The sequence below is a fragment of the Malaclemys terrapin genome, chromosome 7 (genome assembly GCF_027887155.1).
Source record: "Malaclemys terrapin pileata isolate rMalTer1 chromosome 7, rMalTer1.hap1, whole genome shotgun sequence".
Taxonomy (NCBI): Eukaryota; Metazoa; Chordata; order Testudines; family Emydidae; genus Malaclemys; species Malaclemys terrapin.
The window spans coordinates 109,962,434-109,988,172 of NC_071511.1; the positions used below are offsets into that span (position 1 = coordinate 109,962,434).

The following is a 25,739-nucleotide window of genomic DNA, read 5'->3' on the forward strand; positions in this document are numbered from 1 at the left end:
TTTACTGGTCTGTTCTTTCTATCTTAGCTTATCATTAACTTTTTAGTAGTTTTCCTTCTTCCTAAATTAAAGTTAACCATTGTTGTGTTATGGAGTCCAATTTATAAACTATCATCCCCTTTCACTTTCTGCTCTTGTGTCTGATTTGAAGTTTAACTAAAGAAAAATAATCTGTTTGAGAATGAGTTAATTAAAAGGTGGTTTGGAACTATTTTTAACCTTAATGGACCAAATCCTGCAGCCTTTACTCAGGCAGATATTCTACTGGAGACAATTAATGGACTTGGAGACAATGGGATTTATTCCTGGAGTGAGGACTGCAGGATTTGATCCCAGGGAAAGCACTTTCTCTAATTAGTAGACCAACTAAACTTGAACATTTATGATACTCAGTTAATGTGAAAGTGGGTTAAAAGAATCTGAAACCTATATGGACATTATACTTCCTTCCCTTTTGGTTATTTAGAGAGTTATTAATATGGCCTAAATGGATCAATCACTAGGAGGAAAAATATATTCATATTGATTTCTTATGTGGCTCCATGGAATTATTATCAAAGCCTGGTGGATTACTGGTAGTGTGCCATTGTGCACACTTTTGTAGTGTCACGGACTTAAAGAACATAGACTGCTATATTTCACATTAACTTACTTAGAAATCAGGCATTAGAGATGTCATATCGCTACAGTATGTAGCAGTCAAGCAGTACATTCATTCTTCAGGCTGCTTTGTAATTAGCTCTTCTTTGGCATATAATACGTAGCCTAAACATATGTTCAAATGATTAAGTACCGGTGTTATTCAACTGTACTAGAGATACTGCTGTATATAACTGCCTCTGTTCTGACGCTGTGAAATGTTAGATGCTATTTAAATTATATAAGTTCTTAGCTGACTGGCCCCTGCCATCTGTTTGTGTGATTAACCCAGTCTGATTCACAGGTGCATCTTAAAGTGGCTGAGATTAAGCATGCATTGACAAAGGAATGTGGTGGCAAGGATAATTGACAAGTTTGGAAAAGAGACATTTCCTTTAAAAACAGAGTTTCATAGTCAAAGCTGGTGAACATAGCAAATGCACCTGAGAGCATAATTCTGTGTTGCATGTTTCAGGGAACGTCCATATTTAAATTACAAGCTTCAAGTTTGTTTTACACTCGCTGAAAAGATTTTGTGGCATTTTTTAACAAGTTAGTCAATACACAGTGGAGCTTCTGAACCACACTAATAACTGTGGGAGAGACATTTGATGGAATGAATTTCGTGAATGACTAAAGTGAGCAAAGAGGAAAAGTCCAGATTGCTGCCTCACAAAAGTGCTGTGTTTGCTTATTTAACAAGTTTAATTTACTACTATTATTTATATGTTCTGTAGTGTATTTTGCCACAGTAGTGACATTCTTGTAATATGAGTCTTCATTGTAGGCCACTGCTAACTCTTTGCTGAGAAGAGGGAGGAAGACCGATGATTTTAGGATGTCCAGATTAGCAAGGTTCTTTTGCATTCTTGCTGCTCAAAATGACACTGATGATGTAACCTTAGACTTTCCATATTAAAAACTCATTTTGTGTAGCAAAATAAAAGTTTGTTTAATTTTTAGGCGTAAACACAAAGAAACAGAATCTGTGATAAGAAAGACAGCTGTTAGAGTTCTCTTTAATAAGGCTTTCACAAACTGCTCTGCCGGCCTGCAAATGGAAGCCCTAGAAAGACACTTTTCCTAAGTCTTCTTCCTGGTTCTTGCAAGGGTGGGGAAGGAAATGGCTGCAGTGCCTTCTCAGGAAACCAAACCTTGGCGTTCTCAATCCTGGATGCTTAGAAATAAAGCAAACATTTTGTGTGGTTTTATTCACTACTTTTTAAAAATGTCTTTTAAAATACTATTTATACATTTCTTTGATTACAAATCTATTTTGTATGGCCAAAGTTTTCAAATGAAGGCACCTAAATCTGTAGATAAATGCAGTCTTATTTCAAAGGTGCCAAGAACACACACCTCCCCTTGCCGTGCTGCAAGTGCTCAGCAGTTTTGAAACTGCTTTTATGTAAGTGACTAAATTATGGATTTAGGAGCATAAATGTAGGCAACTAAGTTTGATCATTTTGGCCTATGTGCATTTTTTTAAGTGAAGGGCATGCACAGCATATATCATTCTGTGTTTGGTATCCTTACATGTTGACAGATATTTGAACTGTCAGAAAACAGTGGGGTAGATTTGTCCCAGACAGTATCCTGAATGGGTTTCTATTGCTTCCAGCTTTTAAGTGATTAGTGGTGTTGGGCTGAATGTACTAGAAAATAAAATCCTCTTTCCACAGAATAGCTTTGGTGGCAGTTCAAGCTTCACTGACCTGACAGTCTGCCTCCATCCTGGTTTTGAGGGCCACCTCTAGGGGCTACAAGGCTATTGGTCACAAATGCTGATTCAGGGCCCAATCTTGCAAGTCACAGAATGCCTCCTACATGGTGCTCAGCTTCCCTTGGCCTCAGTGGAAGTGCACTGCCACCATTTGCTGCTTGGTCACATCATAATTAATACACCACTGACCTCAATGGGAGTTGACGGGCGGTCAGCAATTTGAAGGATTGTTTTAGCTGTTTGTGCTCATTGCTGAGAATGCTGTCATAAGTATCAGTTGGGATGATTTGTGTGATATGGATGCTTGTCCGCGAATTACTTGCCTGAGGCCACCTACTGTCATTTCACATGGACATGGGCCACTGAACGACCATCAGGCAGGTCATTTCTAACTTGGACTGAATTCTAATTCAGTGAAAGGCATCATATCCCAACTTAGTCCTGTGACCATCCAGTTCCTCTCTCTCCATCTCCTTTTAAACCATTTCCTTTCAGTTAAATAATAGTATATTGGCATTATGAGCGTTTGTTTTAAAACAACCTGTATTTAAATTCCAAGTCTTCCTTTTGAAACTCAAAGAATATCCAGAAGGATAAACTATATAGTTATAAGCTATGCCTGTCTAGAGGGTGATAAGTGATAAAAAGGTGCAAACAAATCAAACTGCAGAGAATGGAAACCCTCTCAAGGGAGCAGCAAAAATTGGATGTCTAGTAGAAGTGGTCTTTAAGTAAAGGTCAAATTCAAATTCAATTGCGCTGGAAACCTTCGGGATACTTTGAGGTGGTCACTTAAATCAGGGTGTTGCCTGCTGGAGGTGGTTTTTAGTCAAGCTTCAGTGCAGTTGACATCTTTTATATTTGTGTTTATTGGATACTTTTTGTAGGACTTTGTGAATCCTGAAGCAAAATGCTCCTCCGCATTGGCTAATTTCAAGTTTGCATGTATGGGATTTGCCTGATTAGTTTTAATACATCTGTAGTCAAGGGCAGAGCAGGTCAGCAGAATATTTTCTTAGCTAATGCGAATTCTAAAAGTAATCAGTAATTCTCACCAGTTCATCTGTGAACTTTAAACTGATGTACTGTAACTATCTGTATACATTTAAGTGTCTGGTTAGTTAGCAAAGATAGTATGTGAGCAGTTTCGCTCATAAAAAGATCCTGTAGAAGTATTAACATGTATTGATTCTTGGTTTTAGTAGATCTGGTAAAAGTTATTTTTCCATAAGCCAATAAAAAGCACAATTGGTCAGAAGTTAATCTAGAAAGGAAGAAAAGCTGCCTTGTTTTTCTTTGATAATTTCTTCTCCTTAATAAACCAAAACAAAATGAAGATGGATATTACAAGTCTGTAAATGCTTCTGTCTCTTTCTTTTTATTTCTGTTTTTAAAAAAAAAATTGGTATGTTGCTAAAATATCTCTCAATGATTGTCTAAGGAAATACCATAAAGCCCTTTGAAGGATTGATTATTAACATGAAAAGATATGTCTTAGTGCAGTAGAAATATACTAATTAACTAGAAATCTAATTGCCCAAACCAGCATTATTTTGGGGACCCTTCTTCCAACTAAGGTCTGGATCCTGATTGGCTTGGTTCCACTGTGCTGGGAGGAATATTCTGCAGACAAGCCTCCCAGGAGGACTCAGTCCAGCCCTGTACATTGTGGAGTAGTTTCCTTCATGACAATATGGAAGGGGGAAGGCAATTATGGGATTCCAAACCTCGTATGCACACACATTCTCACGTTGTGTGCTTGAATCAGTGCATGCCGTGGACATGACTACAGCCCATGTGTTATCGTTTGGCTTGGCAGAATTTGATTTTTATTTTTGATCATTTCGATGGATCATATTAATGTTTATTTTGAAGCTTTTTCCTTTTTATAGATTGTAAAATTTTCACAGTCGCAGAAATTATGGGGAGGTTAGACAATAATTATTTAATTGCAGTAGACGCTGTGGTTCAAACACTCAAAGCTTTACAACTGTTAAAACACAAATTTTAAACATCACGTCAAAAATACAAAGTGAATATCTTTAAAACAAACTCTAATAAACTCTCAAGCAGCGTTTTTCTTATCTTGCTTATTTTTAAAAGTTGATTATTTTCGATGGAAATATTTTTTCATTGGTTTGTGTGTGTGAAATCAATGTTTCCTGACATTAACCAATAAAAAATGAATCCTTCAAAGTCTAATTATATAGTATTGGCTGTGAAGCTGCTGGGTTGGTGCTACACACACGGTAGGAAGGATTGCATGCACTCAGCTCTCTGTAGGTACTCAGATATCTCAGTGAGGAGCCCAGAGTAAATAAATGGCCAGGTAGGTAAGTAGATTGCTTGTGAAAATCAAATTTAATCTGACTTCAGGAATCATGGATTTGGCCCAGTGAGCATATCTGTTTGATCATATTGCACTACCTTGTTGAATATGTTTAATGGAGCAGAGAAAATATTCTTTTTATGTATTAGTTCTTTAATGTAACTCTCCCTTTGCTTGATGTAGTTTTAATGTAATTCATTTTTTGCCAAATGAAGTAAATTCCTTTGGTCTTACTACTTCAATTTGTTGAAGGAGCCTTTGGTGTGGAAGGGTAATACTGTTTTTAGCAGATAATTTTAATGGTGTTTTCCTCTGCATCTTTATTTACTTTGGATCATTTAGCAATTTCTTGGTCCTGCATTTTAATTCCAAATACTTACAAGTTACCTGATTTTATGTTTCAACTACATGTGCAAATTTACTTTGCTTTTCTAGTTCATTAATTTTAACACTAATTGCTTCTTCAGGCTAAAAAAACCCCACTTATCGTATCTAGCATCATTTTAAGACTTTCTTTTGGAATGTTTTTCTTTATGGAGGAGAGGTTGTTAAAGAAATTATTCCTGTATTTCTGTCCAGCTGTATTTTTATTTTGAGGGGGGGGAGGTCACAGGATTTCTGAGTTTTTACCAATTGTAAAAAGTGCTATAAATATTTGAAGAACGGAAGAGTTTATTTATAGTGGAGTGCAGCTAGACTGCTAATGAAGGAAATGAAACAGGGCTGAGAGAAGTGCAATTATTTTTCTAGACCCCTTTTAGTCCTAAAAATTCCATGCTAATCTGATTGATTTCAGGAAGAAGCCATTGTAAAATAAATTAATATTTCCTACTGTTAAATGGATCTTGATATTTTTTTTAAACAGGTAAGATGGCTTAATTAAAACTGTGTTATGAAACCACTATGCAGTTTAGCCCAAGTAGTACACACTCTGCTTGAGAGGACTAGCTCTAGTATAGTAGGGATGTTAGGGCAGTTCAAAATTGAGTTGAACTGACAAAGTGTGTGGGAAACTGGTACGGTGCATGGCTTATATAGACAGTGCTAATAGACCTCCATGAGTCATGGGCATCAGCTATTATCTATCTCTATTTATTTATCTGTGTGTGTGTGTGTGTGCATGTATAGCTATATCTTTATATATATATATATATATATATATATATGTAATTTTTTTCCAAACTCAGCATTCACGAGGTAAAAACAGACTGATTTCAATTTTTTTATCACGTTTATGATTTTGGTATATGATATATTAAGGGCCCAGTTTTTAGTCACCGGAAGCCCTCTTGCACCCATGCACATATCACATTTATCTATCTGTGTGAGCACTGACCGTAACTACAGATGGAAATGAGTATCTGGAGGTCTAAACATCCATTTGAGTGGAGTAATGATAGTTATCCATGTAAATGTAGGCTCGCAGATATGCGATCATTTTTATACAACCACATTGGGCTTTTCTATACACTGAAGTTTTGGTTTGAAGGATCTTGACAAGCTCATAACAGAAGAAATACAAAGGTTGCAACTTTGTCCTTGAATCATCCTTTTTTTTTTTTTTTAATCAGGTAACCTTTAACACAGATGCTGCCAAATTCTGGCTGAATGCTGTGCACTCTTCTCCCTAACCACCTTCTAAAAAGCCATGTCCTGATGAGAAAGCATGAAATACAATTTTGCTGACTTGAGTCTGGCTCTCCTCCAAGTCCATGTTGAGACCACCACTCTGCAAACCCTACACAGAAGAGTGTTCTTGGACAGGGTCTGCCTCTTGACTCATTTGGCCACCCGCATCTTCTCAGATAATTCATATTCCCGACATGGGAGGTACTGTTAACCGAGCTGTGGCCAGTACATATAAAAATACATATGCAAAAATGAACTGAGTCCAAATTTGCCCCATGGCATGTAATATCTCCCACTTTTTAGATCCTTTTAACTTCTGAGACTCGGTGAAGTAAATTACAGGTATAGTTCTCTTAACCATAGTAAGTCAGCAGCAGAACTGTGATTAGAACTCAGAAGCATGTGACCCCCAGTTATGTGCTAACTCTAAATGACATTGTCTCCCACAGACAATTCTTGCAAAACCAAGAGCGAAACATTCTGGCAGTGGGAAGGAAGCTCAGAACAGTTTGTAGATACTTATTGTTGAATATTTAATTTTTGGAAACAGGAGCGCCTTACTGGACACACACTGACAAAATGGAGAAAAGATTACATGCAGTCCCAGCAGCTAACACCGTCAAATTTCGTTGCCCGGCTATGGGAAACCCAACACCAACCATGCGATGGTTAAAGAATGGAAAAGAATTTAAACAAGAGCATCGCATTGGTGGATACAAGGTAAGATTACTTTTTATTATATTGCCATTTCTCATCTGCAGTATGGGTCTAATCCAAAGCCTATTAGTCAATAGAAAAGCTCTCAAAGGACTTTGGATCAGGCTCAGAATCACAAAATGTCCTCTAAAGAAGATTAGTTGATCTTGCCTTTCTTCTATTTTGGCCATTATTGAGCTTGCAAGCTGAGTTTTAAAACTTTTTTTTTTTTTTTTAAACAGATTCAGTGTCAGAGAATATAAACATATTTGAAGATACTTTTGAGGGCTTATTTGGAAAACTAAGAGAAAAATAACTTTACAAAACATGTTTTTTACAGATCAGATCCTAGCAGCCCAAGCTTTCAGCTCTAGTATCCTGGAATATTCAGCTGCATTGTTAAATACAACAATCTACATTGGTGATTACAGAGGGTTTAATGAATGAAGGGTCGGAAGTCAAAAGTTATTTTCTGTGGAGTTTATGGTCTGTGAAACTGAAATGGGAAGCAGAGTTTGAGGGAAAGTAACAGCAATTACTTACTTACTTACAAGGCTTTGTTTGAATTTTAAATAGTTTAAGATAAGAAGTTTCAGTCTCAACTAGTAGTTACTGATTAAAAGGGAGGTTTAGGGGGGCCAGCTAGTGCACTGATATAGTGCACCAACTTTTAACCTCTGGAGCAGGTCAGATCAGAAGTCAGCATTTGGTCATTGTATCCTAGCCTTTGTTGAACATGAATTTGTTCATACACGGGATTGAACGTGTTTGAGGGTAAGTGTCTGTGCAAGAATCATAATTTCCACCTTGCCCCACAGCTCCAGGCCAGCTCTAATTCAGCATGGCATCTGCCACTGCCATGCTGCCACTGACTTCTTCAGACACTGCTAGAAATCCCACCAAGGGAGACAAGTTTCCAGACATGTGCAGGAGGCAGTAGTATAAATTATGGCAGAATCCCTGTCTCCTTGCACTCCCACCAAATCTACATACTGGGACTGCACAATAGGGTCTCTAAAGAATGGGGGCGATCATGGCATATGCCTTTAGCTCTTCTCTTCTCCCCTGCCTTCAAAAAAAAAAGTTGTGATCTGCACGCACAAGCAGATGGAAGCATAGAGGAAGCCTTCATTATGGATGTATTTACAGGGAGACTTCTGTAAGGAGTTCACTCATCCTTAGCACAGTCTGTATCCAATTCACGTCAGCATCTCCAGAAAAGCTCCTGAAAATTGCTTTGATAAGGAAATGGCTTCATGGATGCAAAGACTTTCTTGAGCATCTAATTAGATTGTTTCATATTTCTCGCGTTGAGAAGTGAATATATTGATTTTGAGTTGTAAAACTTCTGAATTCAGTTTGATTTATGAAATTTAGTGTAAGTAAGCATACAGCATAATAATGCCAAGGAATGTGACAAATACTTGTTTCACTTCCTTAGGATTTTTTCCTCCTTTTTGCTCTGGATTCATCATTTACGGTATTTTTTCTTAATAGTTGACAGAGATTAGCTTAGCCTTTTGCCCTGGCTTTTCATCCTTCTCCCACTTTGTACCTGACACTGTAGCACATTTTATTTGAGGATTCCAAAGTGCTTTCACACACATGAAATAACTGAGAGAAATTAAGTTACTTGCTCAAAGTGATACACTGAGATAGGGCTGCTCTACATTATCCGCAGGATCCACGGGCAGCGATCGATCCAGTGGGGGTCGATTTATCGCATCTAGTTTAGACGCGATAAATCGACCGCCGAGCACTCCCCCATCGACTCTGGTACTCCACTGGGGTGAGAGGTGCAGGCGGAGTCAACGGGGGGAGTGTCAGCTGTCGACTTATCACAGTGTCAGATCTAAGTACGTCGACTTCACCTACGTTATTCACGTTGCTGAAGTTGTGTAATTTAGATCGATCTCCCCCTCCCCCCCAGTGTGGACCAGACATTAGAGTCAGAGCCCAGACTAGACCACAAGAGCCCATGCCCAGCTCCCTGCTCTAACCACGATGATGCTCTTCTTCTCTGCTCAGATGGATGTAATCTTATTACTGTTTTACAGGCTAAAAGATTAAGATGCCTTGTCTTGAATTGCCCTGCTGTAGCAAGCACGCATATTGCATCATGTGCTGTTGAGTCAGGTCATCCCTATTGCAAAAATTTGTTTCCCAGGGCTAAGGAAGTCAGATTCTAGGCTCCCCTTTTTCTTTTCTACCCAGATTTACTGTAGAAGGTGTCAGTTTTTCCAATATTTGCATTTCTATAGAGTTAACTCCCAGAAAATTTCCCTTAACAAACATTATTTCTCCAAGAGTTTTCAATCTGATTTGCTTACTCATAAATTACTGTTCCTTATTAGTACACTTGGCAACACCTTCTGTCTTTCATAGTACTATAGTGTGTTAATGAATTGGCTACAATTCGGTGGTTTACACCTTTCTTAGAGTTGTTAGAAAACTGAAGCCAACTAAGAAACAATTAATCCTGTCTCGGAGCATAACAGTAGCCATTTTTTAGGTACTAACATTGCCATTGTTTGAACACTTTGCACCATGTGAGGGGGGAAAACATAGATATCTAGCCAAAAAATATTAAGTGGGGTTAATTAAATTTTGATCATATGTGTAAAAATATATGTAAAAAATGCATATATACCACCCACCCACCCAAATCAGAAACACGTATTTTTGAAGCTGATGTAAGACAAAATAAAGTATATTCCTATAAGCCTAAATCATAAAATATCCTATACATTTAAGATTAACAGATGGAAAAAGAGTGTGGTATTATGATTTCTCATAGCAAGCATATATCAAATAAACGCCTCCAGATTATTTCATATTCATCATTGTCCTTCAATAAGCCGTCTTCCTACTTGCCATAATTACCTTTAGCCTAGATTATGACAGTGGTCCTAGTAAGCAGAGTAAATTGTGCTCAGAGATCGTGTTACAGAATGTAGCCCAAGCAGATTTTTGGGAGGTATTACACGTTTATTTAAAATAATTCCTCTAGTCAGAAAAACTTTGCGTACTACCAACAAATAAGACTTGGTATGCATTTTGCCACCTCAATATGAATAATTAAGAAGGGCAGGAAGACATTTTAGACATGACAATTTTTTTTTTATACTGCTCCATATTCAACCAGGCATGGAAGCGTCCTTTGCTAACTTTTGTAAATTGGATTGTATGGAAAGTCTTTCTGGGGCTAAAGTATGTAAAAGCTTTCTGCTGTAGAATTTCATACTCCAAGGTATCCAGAAAGACTGAACTGATCTAGAATGGTTAGAAGAGAACTTCTGCATCCACCATTGCTACTTGACATGACAGTTTGTGCTTTTTTTCTTCTGGCAGAGCCAATAATCTACACAGATATAAAGAGCAAACAAGAGGAAGGAAAATGTAAAATTGTTTGCTGATCCTCCATTCCTCCCCACACGCTTCTTTTTCCTCCCCTCTTGAACTAAGGAAACTATTCTCTTTTCTTTTTGTTCTCGTTATCATAATCAGATAGCAGGACCTAGTACTTTGTTCATTTGAGGTGTGTGTGGTGAGTCAATTTTCACTCAAGCATGATAGCAGAATGGGTATCTGTGTGAAGGGAGGTAGGCTCCAGAAGGGAATTCCTCCACAGTGAGTAACTTTGCTTTTTAACACCTGGAAATATAACCTTTTATGGTTTTCATGATATACTCAGAGTTCATATATCAAAGAAAAATGGCTGCTTACTTACTTTTCCAAGCCTTTTTGATCCCCTGTGTCCCCTCTGAAATGACTATGGTATTTGCTAGGTCATTAGAAGAGATTTTGTAATTTCTCAGTGTGTACTTTAAAAAGAAAATATATTCTGTGTGAGATCACAAGACCCTTTACTTTTCTGTACGCCACCCAGAAAGCAAATTTACTTCTATCTGTTGTTACTGTTTAAGTATTAACAGGTGTTTGTTTCCACATCTGCGTTTTGATAAACTACATCACCACAGCCCTTTTCACACATTTAAGTTCAGCTTGGGTAAATATAGGATAAACAAATAGTTTTAGAACTGTAAGAACTGAAAGAGTATATAGTTTTTGCATGTATCTTTTTGCATTAGCTCTGTGGAACTGAGTATCCGCAGCAGGGAAATTGTAAAATACTTTCATTCTATACTACTTGATGCATGACTAGTCTATCTGTTTCTGATACAGAGCCATGCTCATTTCAGGATTTTGGTTCAGACTCCTCTTTAATATATACATTGTATTTTGTTTTAAATCTGTGTATCTGAAACCCCATAAATTTTGGAAGGGTTTAGAATCCCAGTCCAAAACCTAAGTTGCTGGCTGGACATCATCTTTATAATGGGGACAAACCAAATCCCGAGATCTGAACACTGGGGAGGGATAAAGTGCTTTGAAATCTGGATCTGAATTTTGTGGCTTTGGTACTAGTCTGAATTCACATCCTGTATGGGGAGGTAAAGAAACACAATATGTTTCAGCAATTTAGCTGATACCTGGAACTCATTGAGGGGCTAAAAAAATTTTATGCTAATGAGTCATCTCAGTTATGTGTCAGCACTAGTCATGGAAGGGGTGGTTGTTAGAACTTGGCAAAATCTATTGAGGGAGCAAGTTTACTCTTAAAAAAAATAAAATAAAGCAGAACATTTGCCTGTTTTCTCAGTCTGGTAAGCATAATGCAAGTGAAATGAAGAATATAGGGCTTGTCTTTGTAAACAATGTCATTGTGTAGTCACCCACTATTGTCTTTTCTCTCCTCTATTTAGTTTCTCTGCCCAATACTTTCAGGGGAAGATAAGCAATGTTACCATGTTACAGCAAACATCCTCTTAATATTAAGACTGGTCAAACATTTTCTCTCAATTTTGTTTTTCAGTGGAAAATTGGATTTTTGACTAATCATTTTTTTTCTGTAAAATGACTTTATCCGGAAGATTTTGACTGAACAGCTTTTGTTCAATAAACTAAACCCAAAATTGAAAAGCTTTTGATTCAGAAATGCTGCCGCAGTGTCTCATCAGAATTGTAACTCAGTTGGCTCATGCCTCCTATTGTCCTTTATGGGCTGGATTCATCAGGCAGACTACATCTCTTATGCTGCACCATGACTAGGACCTCCCATGAGGCACCTTAGCAGCATGGCTGAATAGAAGTTTTTGATTTTAATTTTTTTTGCTGAAAAGTCAATATTTTTTGTGTGTGTGTGTGTGGGGGGGGGGAAATCCCATTTTCTGACCAGCTCTACTTAATATTACTTTTGGTTCTATCAGCATTGAAGCAGTTTAGATTTCCTATTAGCATAAAGGTGAATTTGTATGGTTTTATATGGTGCCTTGTGAGATTCTATTTAAAAAAATTGAATTGGCTGTAATAGGGGTGCTAGGACATGAATCAAAAACTTGCTGACAGACTAAGCAAAAATAGTACTTCACTGATTTGGTTAGAGTGCTATTGGGTGTCATGCAAGGGTCAGTGTTGGATCTTATTTTCATTAATGGTATTGCAGAGAAAATAGAAAAAAAAAATGATGTTAAGGTAAGGGGAGCTGTAAACACCTGAGCATAGAAAGAAAATAAATGCAACCTGGAAAAATGCAAGGTGTTATATTTGGGGTGGGGGGGAGGGGGGAAATATTGCAAAGCATGGCTATAAAATGAATAGATGATGCTTGGAAAGCAAAAATACCAAGATAAAACTAAACTGAGGCTTGGTCTACACTACCCCCCCCCCCAATTCGAACTAAGGTACGCAACTTCAGCTACGTGAATAACGTAGCTGAAGTCGAAGTACCTTAGTTCGAACTTACCTTGGTCCACACGCGGCAGGCAGGCTCCCCCGTCGACTCCGCGGTACTCCTCTCGCCGAGCTGGAGTACCACAGTCGACGGCGAGCACTTCCGGGTTCGACTTATCGCGTCCAGACTAGACGCGATAAGTCGAACCCAGAACTTCGATTTCCAGCCGTCGAACTACCTGGTAAGTGTAGCCAAGGCCTGAGTGATGGATTATAAATTATAAACGTCGGCTTGCAATGAGGTCTGGTGGCAAAACATTACAGGCCAGGATGTGATAATCCTTCTGTATACAGCTGCAATTCCAGAGTGTTTAAAATATTGGGGTGCCCCAGGGCAAGAAAAGGCCTTGATAAACTGGATAAAGTGAAGGACAGTAAAGCTGGTTAGTCTTGGTGAGGTGTGCATATGCTGAAATAACGTGAAGGGACTCAACCTGAAAGAGAGCTTTATGTTGGTATCACTAGAAATAGTAGGGTGATAATGGACAAGGAAATATTGAGGGTGGACAGTGTAAAAAAAGGGTGTATGGAATGTTCTTCCAAAGAAAGTTACTGAATCTTTGTCACTGGAGTTCTTCATATTCAGTGGTACAATTCACCCCTGTGAAGGCCAGCACAAGGCCCATGTCCTACATAAGACCCACATAGGCCTGATTTTGACATTTTAAGTGGAAATTAAGGGATGTTTAGATCTTGAGCTGGCCTGCTCCACAGGGGCCAGTTTCATTCCCTGGTCCCCTTAGCTCACAGGTTAAGACAGGTTACCTAAGAGTGTGTCAAATTTTTTCACCTTCTAATGTAACAGTGCACAGCACTCAGTGACAAATAGTACCACTTCAGAATCATGGCTAACCTGCTAGATTCTAGGGATGATTATAGTTAACCATTCAGGTCAGTAATCTTCATCAGGAGAAACTTCCATCAATGCAGGAGAATAGCTTTCCCCATTCCATTTACAACATGGAGGCAGTGAGCCAACAAGATAAATCAAATTAGCAGCCAAAAATCTGATTCCGTGACAAGATGTCATAAATGCTTCGGGCATCCACAGCAACTGATTAGTTTAACTTAAAGAGGCTTAAATTGTGTGTCTAATCTGGAGATACAATATCTCTCCCCTCTGGGATATGAGAGGATAGTTCCACTGTTGCTTTTTTATACTGACATCAGTTACATTCACATTTTAGCTATAAGCCTGATTTTCCTATCACAAGTTACATAATTGATTGTATTTTCTTCTCAAATTAATTATTGGAATAGCTGTTTGTTTTGTGGACCCACAATCTGTTTGTCCTGTTTTGATATCATCTAGGCTAAAAATTCTTGGTCTGTTCTGGGAAATAATCCTAAAAATATAACTTGGAAAGGCGAAAAGCATAGAAAACTTTTCATGTTTCTTCCTCCCAAAAGAGGCCATGAAGCAGTAAAGCATCCAAAATACATGGCAATTGCCACCATTATTTATTGACAATATGACAATAATATTCTTCCGACCCCAAACACGTAATGTGCAAACTGCTTAGCAGCATGAAAATAGAATATAATAGTTATTTATTATAAACTCTTGATACTATGAAAAATTTGTAAATACTTAGGAGAATGTTATTCATATAGAACAAATTAACAATTTTACATAGAATCAGCACAGAGCCTCTAAACCACTTATAGCATAGTGACTGGTGTGTAGGTGTAGCAGCGTGTCTGAAAAGGTTTGCATTTCGCCTGTGGGGACAAATACTGAGCAGGCTTCATTGCCCATGGTAGTAGGCTCCAAGTACTTTTCTACTGCACTGGCAGATTAAGCCAGCGGAGAACCAGTGCGTGGGCACTCCATGTTCCCTGAACCCTGTGGAGCAGAGTTCCAAGGTAGTTCTGTGCACATCACAGGTTGTAGGGGGAAGTCTGGGCAGGCCCAGCATGTGATCACTATATCTATACGTTTTACGAATCCAGAGACCTCAACCCCCACCTGTTTGGGAGCAGCAACAGCTGCCCAGATGCATGCTGGTCATTGTAAGCAAGGGCTGAAGATGCTGGTCCCATACTCTGTGACGTTTCTGAGTGGTTTGGTTAGTGTCCAGGCCATTCACATAGACTTGGACTTTCTTCCAGGATTTGGCCTTTTTAAAGCACGTAACCAAAGTGACTATTTCCTGGTAGGTAATAAGTAGCTGTGAAGGTACAAGGCAAGACAAAGACTCCTTGACTGAGCGGAGTTCACTTATATAAAATGCCTGAACCCTGGAGGCCATTGGTGCTGTCACCAACTTGAAAGAGCAGAAAGATATAAAGAAAACAAAATACCTTTTCATGTGCTTTAAAGTGCAAAGCTAAACTGTATGGCACCATGGGTACAGTATTGACAACACTAGTCTCTTCCTGACAAATAAAGACCAATATAATAAGCAAAAGGAAAGTAGGATTTCATACCTACAGATTTTCACTTAAGTCCTTACTAAGCTTCTTTTCTGATGTATAGTATCTGACAGTATTGCTGTAACCCCTAAAAGTTATTCTAGAACACAAAATTGTGGAAGGGAGAACTCACTGTTTTCCATTTTGCATGATTAAAATTACTCAAATTTATGTTTACAGCACTTGACTTTTGTAAGCATGGCAGTTCATTGATGAGGAAGGTGTAGGTTGTTGGGGATCCTGTGTAGTGAAGGGCAGACCTTGGATGTAATTTTCATGATATATTTATAGTTCATAAAATTGAACAGAAATTTAATCACTCAATCTAAAAGTTAGAAAGTTTTTGAGTTTATCTAACTAGATGTTAATTTCACAATACCACTTTGAGGTGTTTTTTTTAATTCTGGCGTAATTTCCTTTTTCACCTTCCAAAGGTTGTCACTGCAACATTCAGATGGCCTTATATTTTATATCAGACAGGAATTTTTAGAACTGTTTTCTTGAAAAGATGCTCTGTTGACATAAATTAGATTCCTAGAATAATAGATGATCTGCTTGAGTATTAATGTTGCACTTTTGTTTTTTCTTTTGCTCTATAACAACTCTGTATATGTAATACTGTTGTCAGTGGGCTATAGAACTTTTGATTATCACTGGAAAAATCTAGCCCTGGCTGCTAGAGTGAGACAGCCGATACCATCAGATAACTGTTGGAGGCAGATGTGAAATGTCTTGCTAATCTAAATTCAGTTTCTAGTGGACTGGTGTCTACGTCATAAAACCATAATCCGAACTGGGACTATTGTGGCACCCTTGTTGTCAGTTGAAACAGAATGGCTGAGGACTGAATGTGCATTGAAGACTATTTTTCCAACTTAAGGATGAAGGACTTTGGTAAAGGAGGATGTGGCAGCATTCACTGCTACTGCCTATGCTGAAGCTGCTCTGTGCATAAATAAAGGATTTTGGTCTCCAGAACTGTCAATCCAGCACTGCCGGGGCTTTTTAAAACATTTGTGTAATGGAAAAAAATATCTTCCTTTTATGTGGGAAAGACAAGTACAAAATTGTGCTATCAACTCTTTAAAACGCTCTTATTGAAATCCTATCAGGTACGAAACCAGCACTGGAGTCTCATTATGGAGAGTGTAGTCCCATCTGACAAAGGAAATTATACTTGTATAGTGGAAAATGAATATGGATCCATCAATCACACATACCACCTAGATGTTGTCGGTGAGTAAAATTCTATCAACTACAAGAATTATTTTAAATTAATTTTATTTCTTTATTTAAAACTAAATGTAATGGATATTTTTTATTAATTTTAAGGATGGTTTCAGGGTTGGATATAAGAATGTAACTTCTGTTCTTTGAGGCTATTTCTACTGCCTTGCAACTACAGCAAAACCTCATTGATCACACACCTTATGCATAAATTCTCTCTCACACCCACTCACACTCTCATACCAGTTTCCTTGCGTCTCAGCAAAGATGTGGTACCCAAGTGTATGAGGTCTTATATTATGAATTCATTATTGTTATACAATATGCTACAGTACACTTACAAGTGCATTATGAAATGTAAATAATTCAGATCTCACCGCAGTTGTCAGAATTGTCACATGGTTCTCTGAACTACTGTAATTTATAGCTTGAAAAAAAATCTTCCTGCAAAGATCCTAATCTCAGTTACACCTGTGTAACTCTGGAGTGTTGGCCTTGAAATCAGTACAATTAATCTGGATTTACACTTATGTAACTGAGATCAGAATTTGGTCTGTGAAGTGCTGATATCATTTATTGAAACATAAGGATAAATGTTGTGAAAACATTTAGCTGATTGAGAATCTTTTTTTTTTTTTGAAAATTTTTATCAGTACCAAGGCCTTCATTTAGGAGAGCGCTTAAGCACATGCTTCACTTTAATCATGTGCTTAAGGCTTACTGACTTCAATAGGATTGAAGCACATGCTTAATTGCTTTGTTTAATTAGGGCCTAAAATCTCAGGACCCAATTCTGCCACACGTGCTCATTCTGAGTAGTACATACTTATGTGAGTAGTGGTACTCAACATGACTCTGGTGATAGAACTGGGTCCTTAGTTTCTAACATGTGAATGTAGCTCATGCTCACACCAGATGGTGAAAATGATGTGGACATCTGAAGCTTAGTGAATAAAACCACTGATCATTCAGCACTGAAAAGTAACTTTGGGCAATTGCAGGCCAGTTCCGACTAGAGACAGGTGGTCCATTCCATCTCCTGTTAAATCAACAGGAGTCTTAGCATTAAACTTTGGATAGGGATCAGACCAACAGTGACCCATTTTTGTCATTTCTATATTCATTCATTGTATTTATACAAATAATAGTGCACCCAACACATTGTCTCTGGATACCTGTAAGTGAATTAATAAAAATCAATGCTGCGTTTAGATCACAACTGTCCAAATCTGCAAAAAATTCCACCCTGTATACAGCTGTGAATACAAATGTTTCCCAAGAATACTTTGAGGGTGAGATTTTCTAAAGCATCCCGGGGGCTTAGGAGCACATCCTGTTGACTTAGGGACTTTTGAATTTCCCACCCTGAGAGAATAGAGGAGCTTCACACCTCTTCAACAAACTTGGCCCTATCTGACCAGTAGAGACAGAGAATGCCCTCGAATGAAGATGTCCTTCCCCCAGACATTTAAATTTCAAAAATTAGTTAATCTGAGCTATTTAGCAGATCACTGCTGTAGCTTTGGTTCATGAAGAGAGATGCAATTTCTTATGGAGTTAAGACCCAAACAAATGTCGGGCCTTTTACAGCACTAGCAACACTTCGTAGTCTGCATAGAGAGCATATTCATACAGTTGAGGTGAACTAACTTAGGGACAAAGCCATTTTTGTTTGAACACTTGTTTAAACAAAGTTTATTGAGGGTGCAGCACCAACGGCTGCCAGGAATTGTAGTAAATTGTATTACACATGGCTCCATCCTTTGCAGACCAGCTGGTGGAAGGGTGCAGTCGAACCACATTTGCTCACCAGGGAATGCTAGCAAAGTAAGAACAGAGTGGTACTGAGTTCTGTAGTGATTTTCTTTTCCCTTCAAGTCCTGGCTTTGTTCCACTTTGCTTGAGGTTACAAAGTGTTTGTAGCAAGTTAAGGGGGGAAAAAAGGACCCTTTTAAAATGCCTGGAATTTTCTTAGCTGAAGTGAAACTGATTAAAAGGCGCCAAAACTGGCCAGTTTCACATTGACTGTGTACCCTTTCAGCCAGTTCTCTAGCAAATGTGTTCACCATGGATAATGCTGTCACTTGAGTAAATATTTGCCAGAAACCCCTTACCTACTCTCCCCCTTTAAGCCTTTTCTGAATGTCATGCATTCAGGAATATTATGCAGAAGTTTATTTTTCCTGGCAGTAAATCACAGTGGCCTGCATGAATGAATGGAATGGTAACAAGGATTATGTCATTTATATAAATGTCTATTCCTTTCCTATAGAGAAGCAGAAAAGTAAATAATGAAGCCAAGATTTCAAAAAGTGATTAGTGATTTTTTGATGCCTCCATGTTTAGGTATTCACTTGAGACACCACATTTCAGATGGTGGGTGCTCAGGCCCCTTTCATGTGACTCAAATTGAGCACCCAAAATCATTGGTTACTTTTGAAAGTGGCAGTTCATGTTTTTTGGAAGCTAGCCATTTTAGCATTTAAAGTGTGCATAACCATGTTTAATCCCCAATAACCCTGTGTGTGTGTGTGTGTGTGTGTGTGTGTGTGTGTGTGTGTGTGTGTAAAATGTTTTTTGGGGGATGTTTGACTTGAAGTCCTATATGTGCATGTACAGACAGACGTTTGATTCAATGTCTGCTGAAGCCACTATGAGTCTTTGTACTGATTAGGACATTGGATTAGGACCCTCGGTTGAATGCATGTGGATGGGATTGTTGGAAGGGGGTCAGGCAGATTTCCGTGGCTGCTGAGATACTGAAAGCCACTACTGAGTGTGGTGGTTGGGCAGGAGGCAGAGTGGAGGACTGAATTAAGTCAGGCACGGAAGGAGACCTCTGTCAGCCCTTGTCTATTGTATTGGTGTATTTCTATGGAAGTTTGGTTTGTTCTATTCTGCTCTATACATTTTCAGCTCCCATAGGGTTAAGGAGGGTTGTGGATGTGTGTTAAGAGTCAGTCCTACTCCTTGGAATGTTTAGCCATTGGTGATCACCTCTCACAAACTTCAGGCCATAATTTTAGGCCAAGTTGTATACTCAGAATGTTTGAAAACTGTCAGCTGAAACTCTTTGAAATAGATTTTCCTAAATGATTTAACTGGTTCCAGAGTTGATTTTTAGTGTAAGTCATAAGGAATAGTATTAAAAATGGGAATCTATTTTAATAAAACGAGCAGCTGACTATACGGTGTAATGTAGAGAAACCTCTGATTATGTCACAGTTTTGGGAGGTATCCCAGCAAAATTCATGCCAAATAATGACACAATGCTAATTGGGAATATCCATTATTACTCGACTCAAATAACTTTCCAAATCCTGAACCCTTTTGACACGTAGAAGCCCAGAGCCAGCAGAGCATGAGAGGTTTTCAGTCAAAATGTAGGTGTGAAGTATAGTCATTTTTACTTGTAATTACTTGGAAGAACCTTATAAAATAAGGACTCAGTTGGCTCCGACATTCTCATTCAAATTTACAAACCTGGCACACAGTCAGACTGAATTTCTTACAGCAAGTGGGAATAGAAATAAAAGTAGCAAATTATTAGCCATCCATATGTATATCACAAAAGACTTGGCCATATTTACAATAACTTCTAACTGTACAGTAGAGCTGGTCAGGAAACTTTGATGGACAATATGATTCTTGAAATGTTTTGTGATGCCTCACCTCCCCAAATTTTTGACCAGCTCTAATGCAATTCACATCACTGCAGAGGGTCGAGCAAACAGAACAGACACCACATTTGCTTTCACAATGGGACTTAAGTGGTACCTGGGCTTTGGGTTGGTCTCTTGCCAGTGGGTGAATTTCACCGTGAGACAATTAGGTTGCAGTATCAGCAGATGATGAGGATTTATTACAGGCCTGACACATTTTTTAAAGTTCTAGTATAGCTCAGTTGTTTTACACACACACCTTTTCAACCATCCATCTCACCCTGTAAACCGGGAAGTGTGTTTTCTGGAAACCAATACTCTTTCTCTCATCTGTGTCTCCCACTCTATTCTCTTCACCAGAGCGCCAGGAAAACATCAGTGAAAGAGTTAGTTGTATTGTCAAAGGGCTATCATCTTTTATGATCTTCAAGCATTAAATAAAACCCTCCACAGTACTTAAACTTCCCACAGAGGTGGGAGAAGGCATTAACATCATGTAATAAGTGATTGTGCTTATTTTTGTTCATAGCAACAAAAAGCTGAGTCCTGGGGTTTGATAGTGGACACAGAGCAGTATCTCTGGGACTCCATGGCCTATGGGAAGGATTCCATGCCCCTAGGGATCTTGCTAAACTCCCTGTATAAATCACTTTGTTGAGCCTTGTCCAGAAGGGAATAATTAAATTCTTATTTATTATGGTAGTGCCTAGAGCCCCAAACAAGATCAAAGACTCACTGTGCTAGGCATTGTATGTACAAATAGTAATAGTTGACAATCGAAATACGTAAAGGATGGAAGAAAGGAAGTATTATCATCCCTGTTTTATAGATTGAGAACTGAGGCACAGAGAGAAATTAATTTACCCTAGGTCTCACAGGAAGCCTATGGGAAGCCAGGAGTTGAATCCAGTTCCAAGTCTCCTAGTCCAGTGCCTTCAATTATAAGACCATCCTTCCTCTTGTAAATTTTAGTTCATCAGCTGTTATTAGTGTTCAGGTGAAGTACCTTTTTATTCTGCTGTATTTAATAGGAAGCTCACAAAATCCATGTATAAAGTCATTCAATCTTAAGGGAAAATGATTGGAAATTACAGTTATCACGTACCAGTTGTATGTAGCAAATTCAGACTATAGAAAGCAACCTGGGAACACAGCAGTGCTGGGGCTTTTATAAAATTAGATTGCCATTATCACCAGGGTGCAGCTTGGGTAGCAGTTGCTCTCTTTAAGCATGGGAATAATTTTACAACTAATTGAATTATATTTTAACAGAAAAAAAGAGATATTCACTGAACATTCAGGCTGTAGGTTGCGATTTGTCCTATGTAATGTGATTATCTAGGGAACCAAAGATTGGTTAGGTTTCAGTTTAGGTGCTTCACGTTACCTCATCTACTGGGTGTTATAAGCAGCTAACAACTGCTCAACATCCTCAAAGAATGTGTAGGAAGACTATGCCATTTACTATGAAATTAATAGAATTTGTCAAAAACACTTTTGTCTTTTTTTAAAGGTACTATTGCAACCTGTTTAGCTGGTTATTAATCAGTTCTAAATTATCCAGTTGGCTCATACTTGTGGTTCAGTTTTTGTTTAATAGAATATAAATATAAATGCAGTTGAGTACCTTTAGCTCTACTCTATTACCGTAATTACTATTTCAGATGAAAATGGTGGCAGAATAACTTCTCCATGAGGAGCCATTTAAAAGGTTCTGTTAAACACTGTTCTGTTTAAAACCCTTTGCCCTGATCCTGCAAAGACTTATGCATGTGAGTAGTCCCATTGACTGATGTGTGTAAAGTTACCTACTGAAGTCTTTGCAGGATTAGACCTCTTATTTTTTTGAAGCAAATTTTCTTAACTATGTTATATTATTAGACCATCAAAGATTCTAAACAGCCAATCTACTTTTCACTGTTGGTGATTGTTTTCTTTTTTGTATTTCTCTTTGGGAATGAGAATGAACTTCACTTTTGTTTCTAGTCAGTTTCACTTTCAGGTTCTAGTGTGCCTTAATGTTGCAAAAAACACTGCAAGGTTTTTTTTGTTTGTTTGTTCCTTTTTAAAGAGGTGTGTTTCCATTTTGTTGTTTCCAAATTCAGGGAAATCTATCCATTGATCTTAGATTTTGTAAACACTTACTTTTCAGAACCTAAGGGCCTGTGTCCCTTCAATTTATTTTTTTTAAATATCGTATTCAATTTATATGTAGGATCAATAATGACTTACATTGTCTAAATGTATAGCTTGCCCTCTGTATCATCCATGTCTGTCAGGAGTTAAATGTAGGTATTACGACCAAGCCCAAACTTGCATTTCTGGCAGACATGAATGAAAGTTGTTGACTAGATCTTTACATGGCATGCTTTAGCGTGACATATTCACCTGAGTGCATGCAGCCTGGGACATGATGGGACAGAGACGGAAAGAATGAAGGAATACATACTGCCCTCAGGTATTTGGTTAAACTGAGAAGGAAAGAAGATTTTATTCAAAGTACTAATAAGCCTGACTGTGGACTTTACATCCAGCATTGGGCTTTTGGCAACACATGTACAACTCTGAGAAGAAATTACATAGATTGTTTAGTGCTTGAGGCTGTGTGCTTCACTGTTGAGAATAAAGACTGTGGTGTGATGGTTCAGCAAAGGGAAAGTGAATTGATCTTTGTCCTTCCCCCCCTCAGCTCCTGTTAATAAAGTCAAAATATTCCCAAACTGTAGTTTTATAGCATTGAAGCTTCTGATTTCATTGAAGTAATCTGGCTAAATTATATTTTATGAACATATACTAGCATCATTACTTCATCCGTTGGGTGAACGCAGAATTTGTCACGTTTGAAATGCTTTCTGCCGAATCTTTTGTGAGAGGCCTGGCCTCCCTGTCCCACTTCCTGTTTTCTTACCATCTCTTTTTGGTTTGAGGAATGCTGAACGGGACATTATTGCAGCTCTTGTGCAGATTATTATCTTTAATCTTGCCTTTTAATTCATCCAGCTTCACACTCACGGAACTTCAAGTAGAAGTTTGCAAGAGTTGTCTGAAAATACCAATAAGCATGTTGTATCCCTAGATGTGCGTTTGGCACTTGCTGAAGTGCATTTGTGTAATCAGTGTCTTTGTGACCCTCCACTCCACAGACTTATCCATGTAAGAGGTGTGAGTTTGCTACTGTGTCCAGCAATGAGTCTGCTATTAGTGCTTCAACTCAAATCACAGGGCGCTCACCCTTTTAGCTCTGAAGGTCCCAGGATTCAACTCCTTCTTTTGGTCCATGTGCATTTGTTTACACGAGTACATTATTATATTGCAGTTTACCCATGCCTTAATAATTAAAGCTATCAGGAAAAAGAGTTGGTGCTCCATCTTTCTAAGGCAGATAGGTTAAGTACCATGCAGTTTAATGGGTGAGATCTCTTGGATGAGATGTGGAATTCTGTGGGCATTGCAAAGACACTAAAGATATAAAAGAAGAGGTTTTCCCTGGCAGCCTTCATGCAAATAGCACTCTGCACAACAGGGAGTAGAGGGGACATGTGCCCTTTACTCCAGATGTGGCTGCATGTCAAACGTGTTGAGGATTTTAAGTCATTAGACCATCATTGGATTGCTACCATTCCCAAGGTGCTTCAGTAGCAGTTGCTGCATTTTAAGCATGGAAATACAATTAAAGCTGGTTTAATTAACCTTTTAAAGCCCTGTTTTAATAGCCCTATTAAAAACCATAGTTTGTGAAGAATTTTGGGATATTTTAGGAGGAGAAATGCTCTATACATAAAAATTGATTATTTTTTTCAGATTGCTCTTTGAAATATTTCATCCATTCAGGTCTACTAAAGAACAACATTGATAGTGTTAGAAGTAGAGCTGAATGGAAAACTCATAATGACTAACTACTTTTATGTTTCTCTTTTTGCAAAATGTTGGCAAGCAGATTGCAAAGTTCTCAAATGTATCCGTTATTGGAAATTATTTCTCACCTTCACAAATTATTCTGTCATAACAATAGCTCATGAACAGCTTGCTACAAATAGTCACTATTTAAATTTTAAAATTCACACTGTTGGTTAGTGCCGTGAGCTAGCTGGTATTGTTTCTCTTCTCTGGTTGGATGAGACACATTAGTAACCAACACAACTTATATTTCAAATGTCAGTTTCAAGTATACATTTTTCAGTGTGACTGTTTGAGCATTTGAGCTTAACTTTGTTTTGGCTGGGTATTTGTGCTAATACAGGTACCTACCTGGGTTTGAATATTTGTAGAATGCTTCCATGTCCGCAGTCAGCATTCACTTTCAAATTCAAACAAACGACTTTTTTCCGCTCTTCACTCAGCTCTAGTGAGATGGCATTTCCATCAAATACACTCGGCCAGGAGGATAGAGATGATGCTTCTGAACCTCAAGGGAGGAACGTGTAAATCTGTCAATTAATGAGCACCTCTAGCATGAGGAATGTAGTTTGTTTGGGGTTTTTTTTTAGTAAACCCGTAAACAATTGATAGATGTTCAGATGACTGGAAATAGCTCTTCTGCATCACGTGTATCCCGTTACATGTGAAAGTTATGCTGTCCTGCCCATTAGAATGCTTATGTTAAAAGTCAGACAGATCTAGATACAGAAGGGAGATTAATAGCTGAAGAAAATTACATGGGAGACATGCTTTGTCTTTGGTACATCTATAGCAGGGGTTGGCCACCTTTCAGAAGTGGTGTGCCGAGTCTTCGTTTATTCACTCTAATTTAAGGTTTCATGTGCCAGTAATACATTTTAACATTTTTAGAAGGTCTCTTTCTATAAGTCTGTAATATATAACTAAACTATTGTTGTATGTAAAGTAAATAAGGTTTTTAAAATGTTTAAGAAGCTTCATTTAAAATTAAATTAAAATGCAGAGCCCCCTGGACCAGTGGCCAGGATATGGGCAGTGTGAGTGCCACTGAAAATCAGCTCGCGTGCCGCCTTCGGCACATGTGCCATAGGTTGCCTACCCCTGATCTATAGTATGTTTGTGCCCAGGCATTGCCAGCTTAAATGTTTTCTATTAAAGCTGCTTCAGCTTTGTTTGTTGAAGCAGTGGAGTTAAGTTAAAGGAGATGAACAAATATATGTTTGCAGTTGGCCCATCTAGATACAGTAACTAGTGTACAGTAAGAAGAGGGAGAAGTGTGAAAACATTGTAAAAGAACTCAAAGGGTTTCAATGGTATTTTCCTGTCTATTTTGAGGGCAGACACATTTCAGGGAAGGGAGAGTTTGGAGATAGAAAATATGTGGTGGAGCCACACTAATAATCATTAATACTTTGCATTTTATAGCATCTAACTAACTAATTAAATCTCACAATACCTGTGTGAGTTAGGAAAATACTATTATCATCATTTTACTAATAGGGAACTGAGTCACAGAAAGGTTGTGATTTGCCAGAGTCCTCTCAGCAAACCTTTGGCAGAGTCAGATATAGAACCCAGCCCTGTGCTTTTTCCACAAGACACTCCCTTCATCTCCACCATCATTGCCATTATTAAGTGGTTGCGTGCTGACTGGGTGCTCACTGCTACCCACAACACACAATTCCATCCCCCAAGGAGCTTAATGAAACATCTGGAAATGGCCTGGATA

The 25,739-nt window shown here is 38.2% G+C and overlaps 1 protein-coding gene across 11 annotated transcripts in view; it reads left to right on the forward strand.

The window, feature by feature from the left end:
- The window catches only part of FGFR2 (fibroblast growth factor receptor 2), a 97,990-nt gene that overhangs the window by 25,205 nt on the left and 47,046 nt on the right, over positions 1-25,739 (forward strand). For all 11 annotated transcript variants that reach the window (XM_054034084.1, XM_054034085.1, XM_054034081.1 and 8 more), the window contains 2 exons: positions 6,871-7,040; positions 16,337-16,460. In XM_054034084.1, the coding sequence (XP_053890059.1) occupies positions 6,871-7,040; positions 16,337-16,460 (294 nt within the window). The remainder of the gene's footprint in view (positions 1-6,870; positions 7,041-16,336; positions 16,461-25,739) is intronic.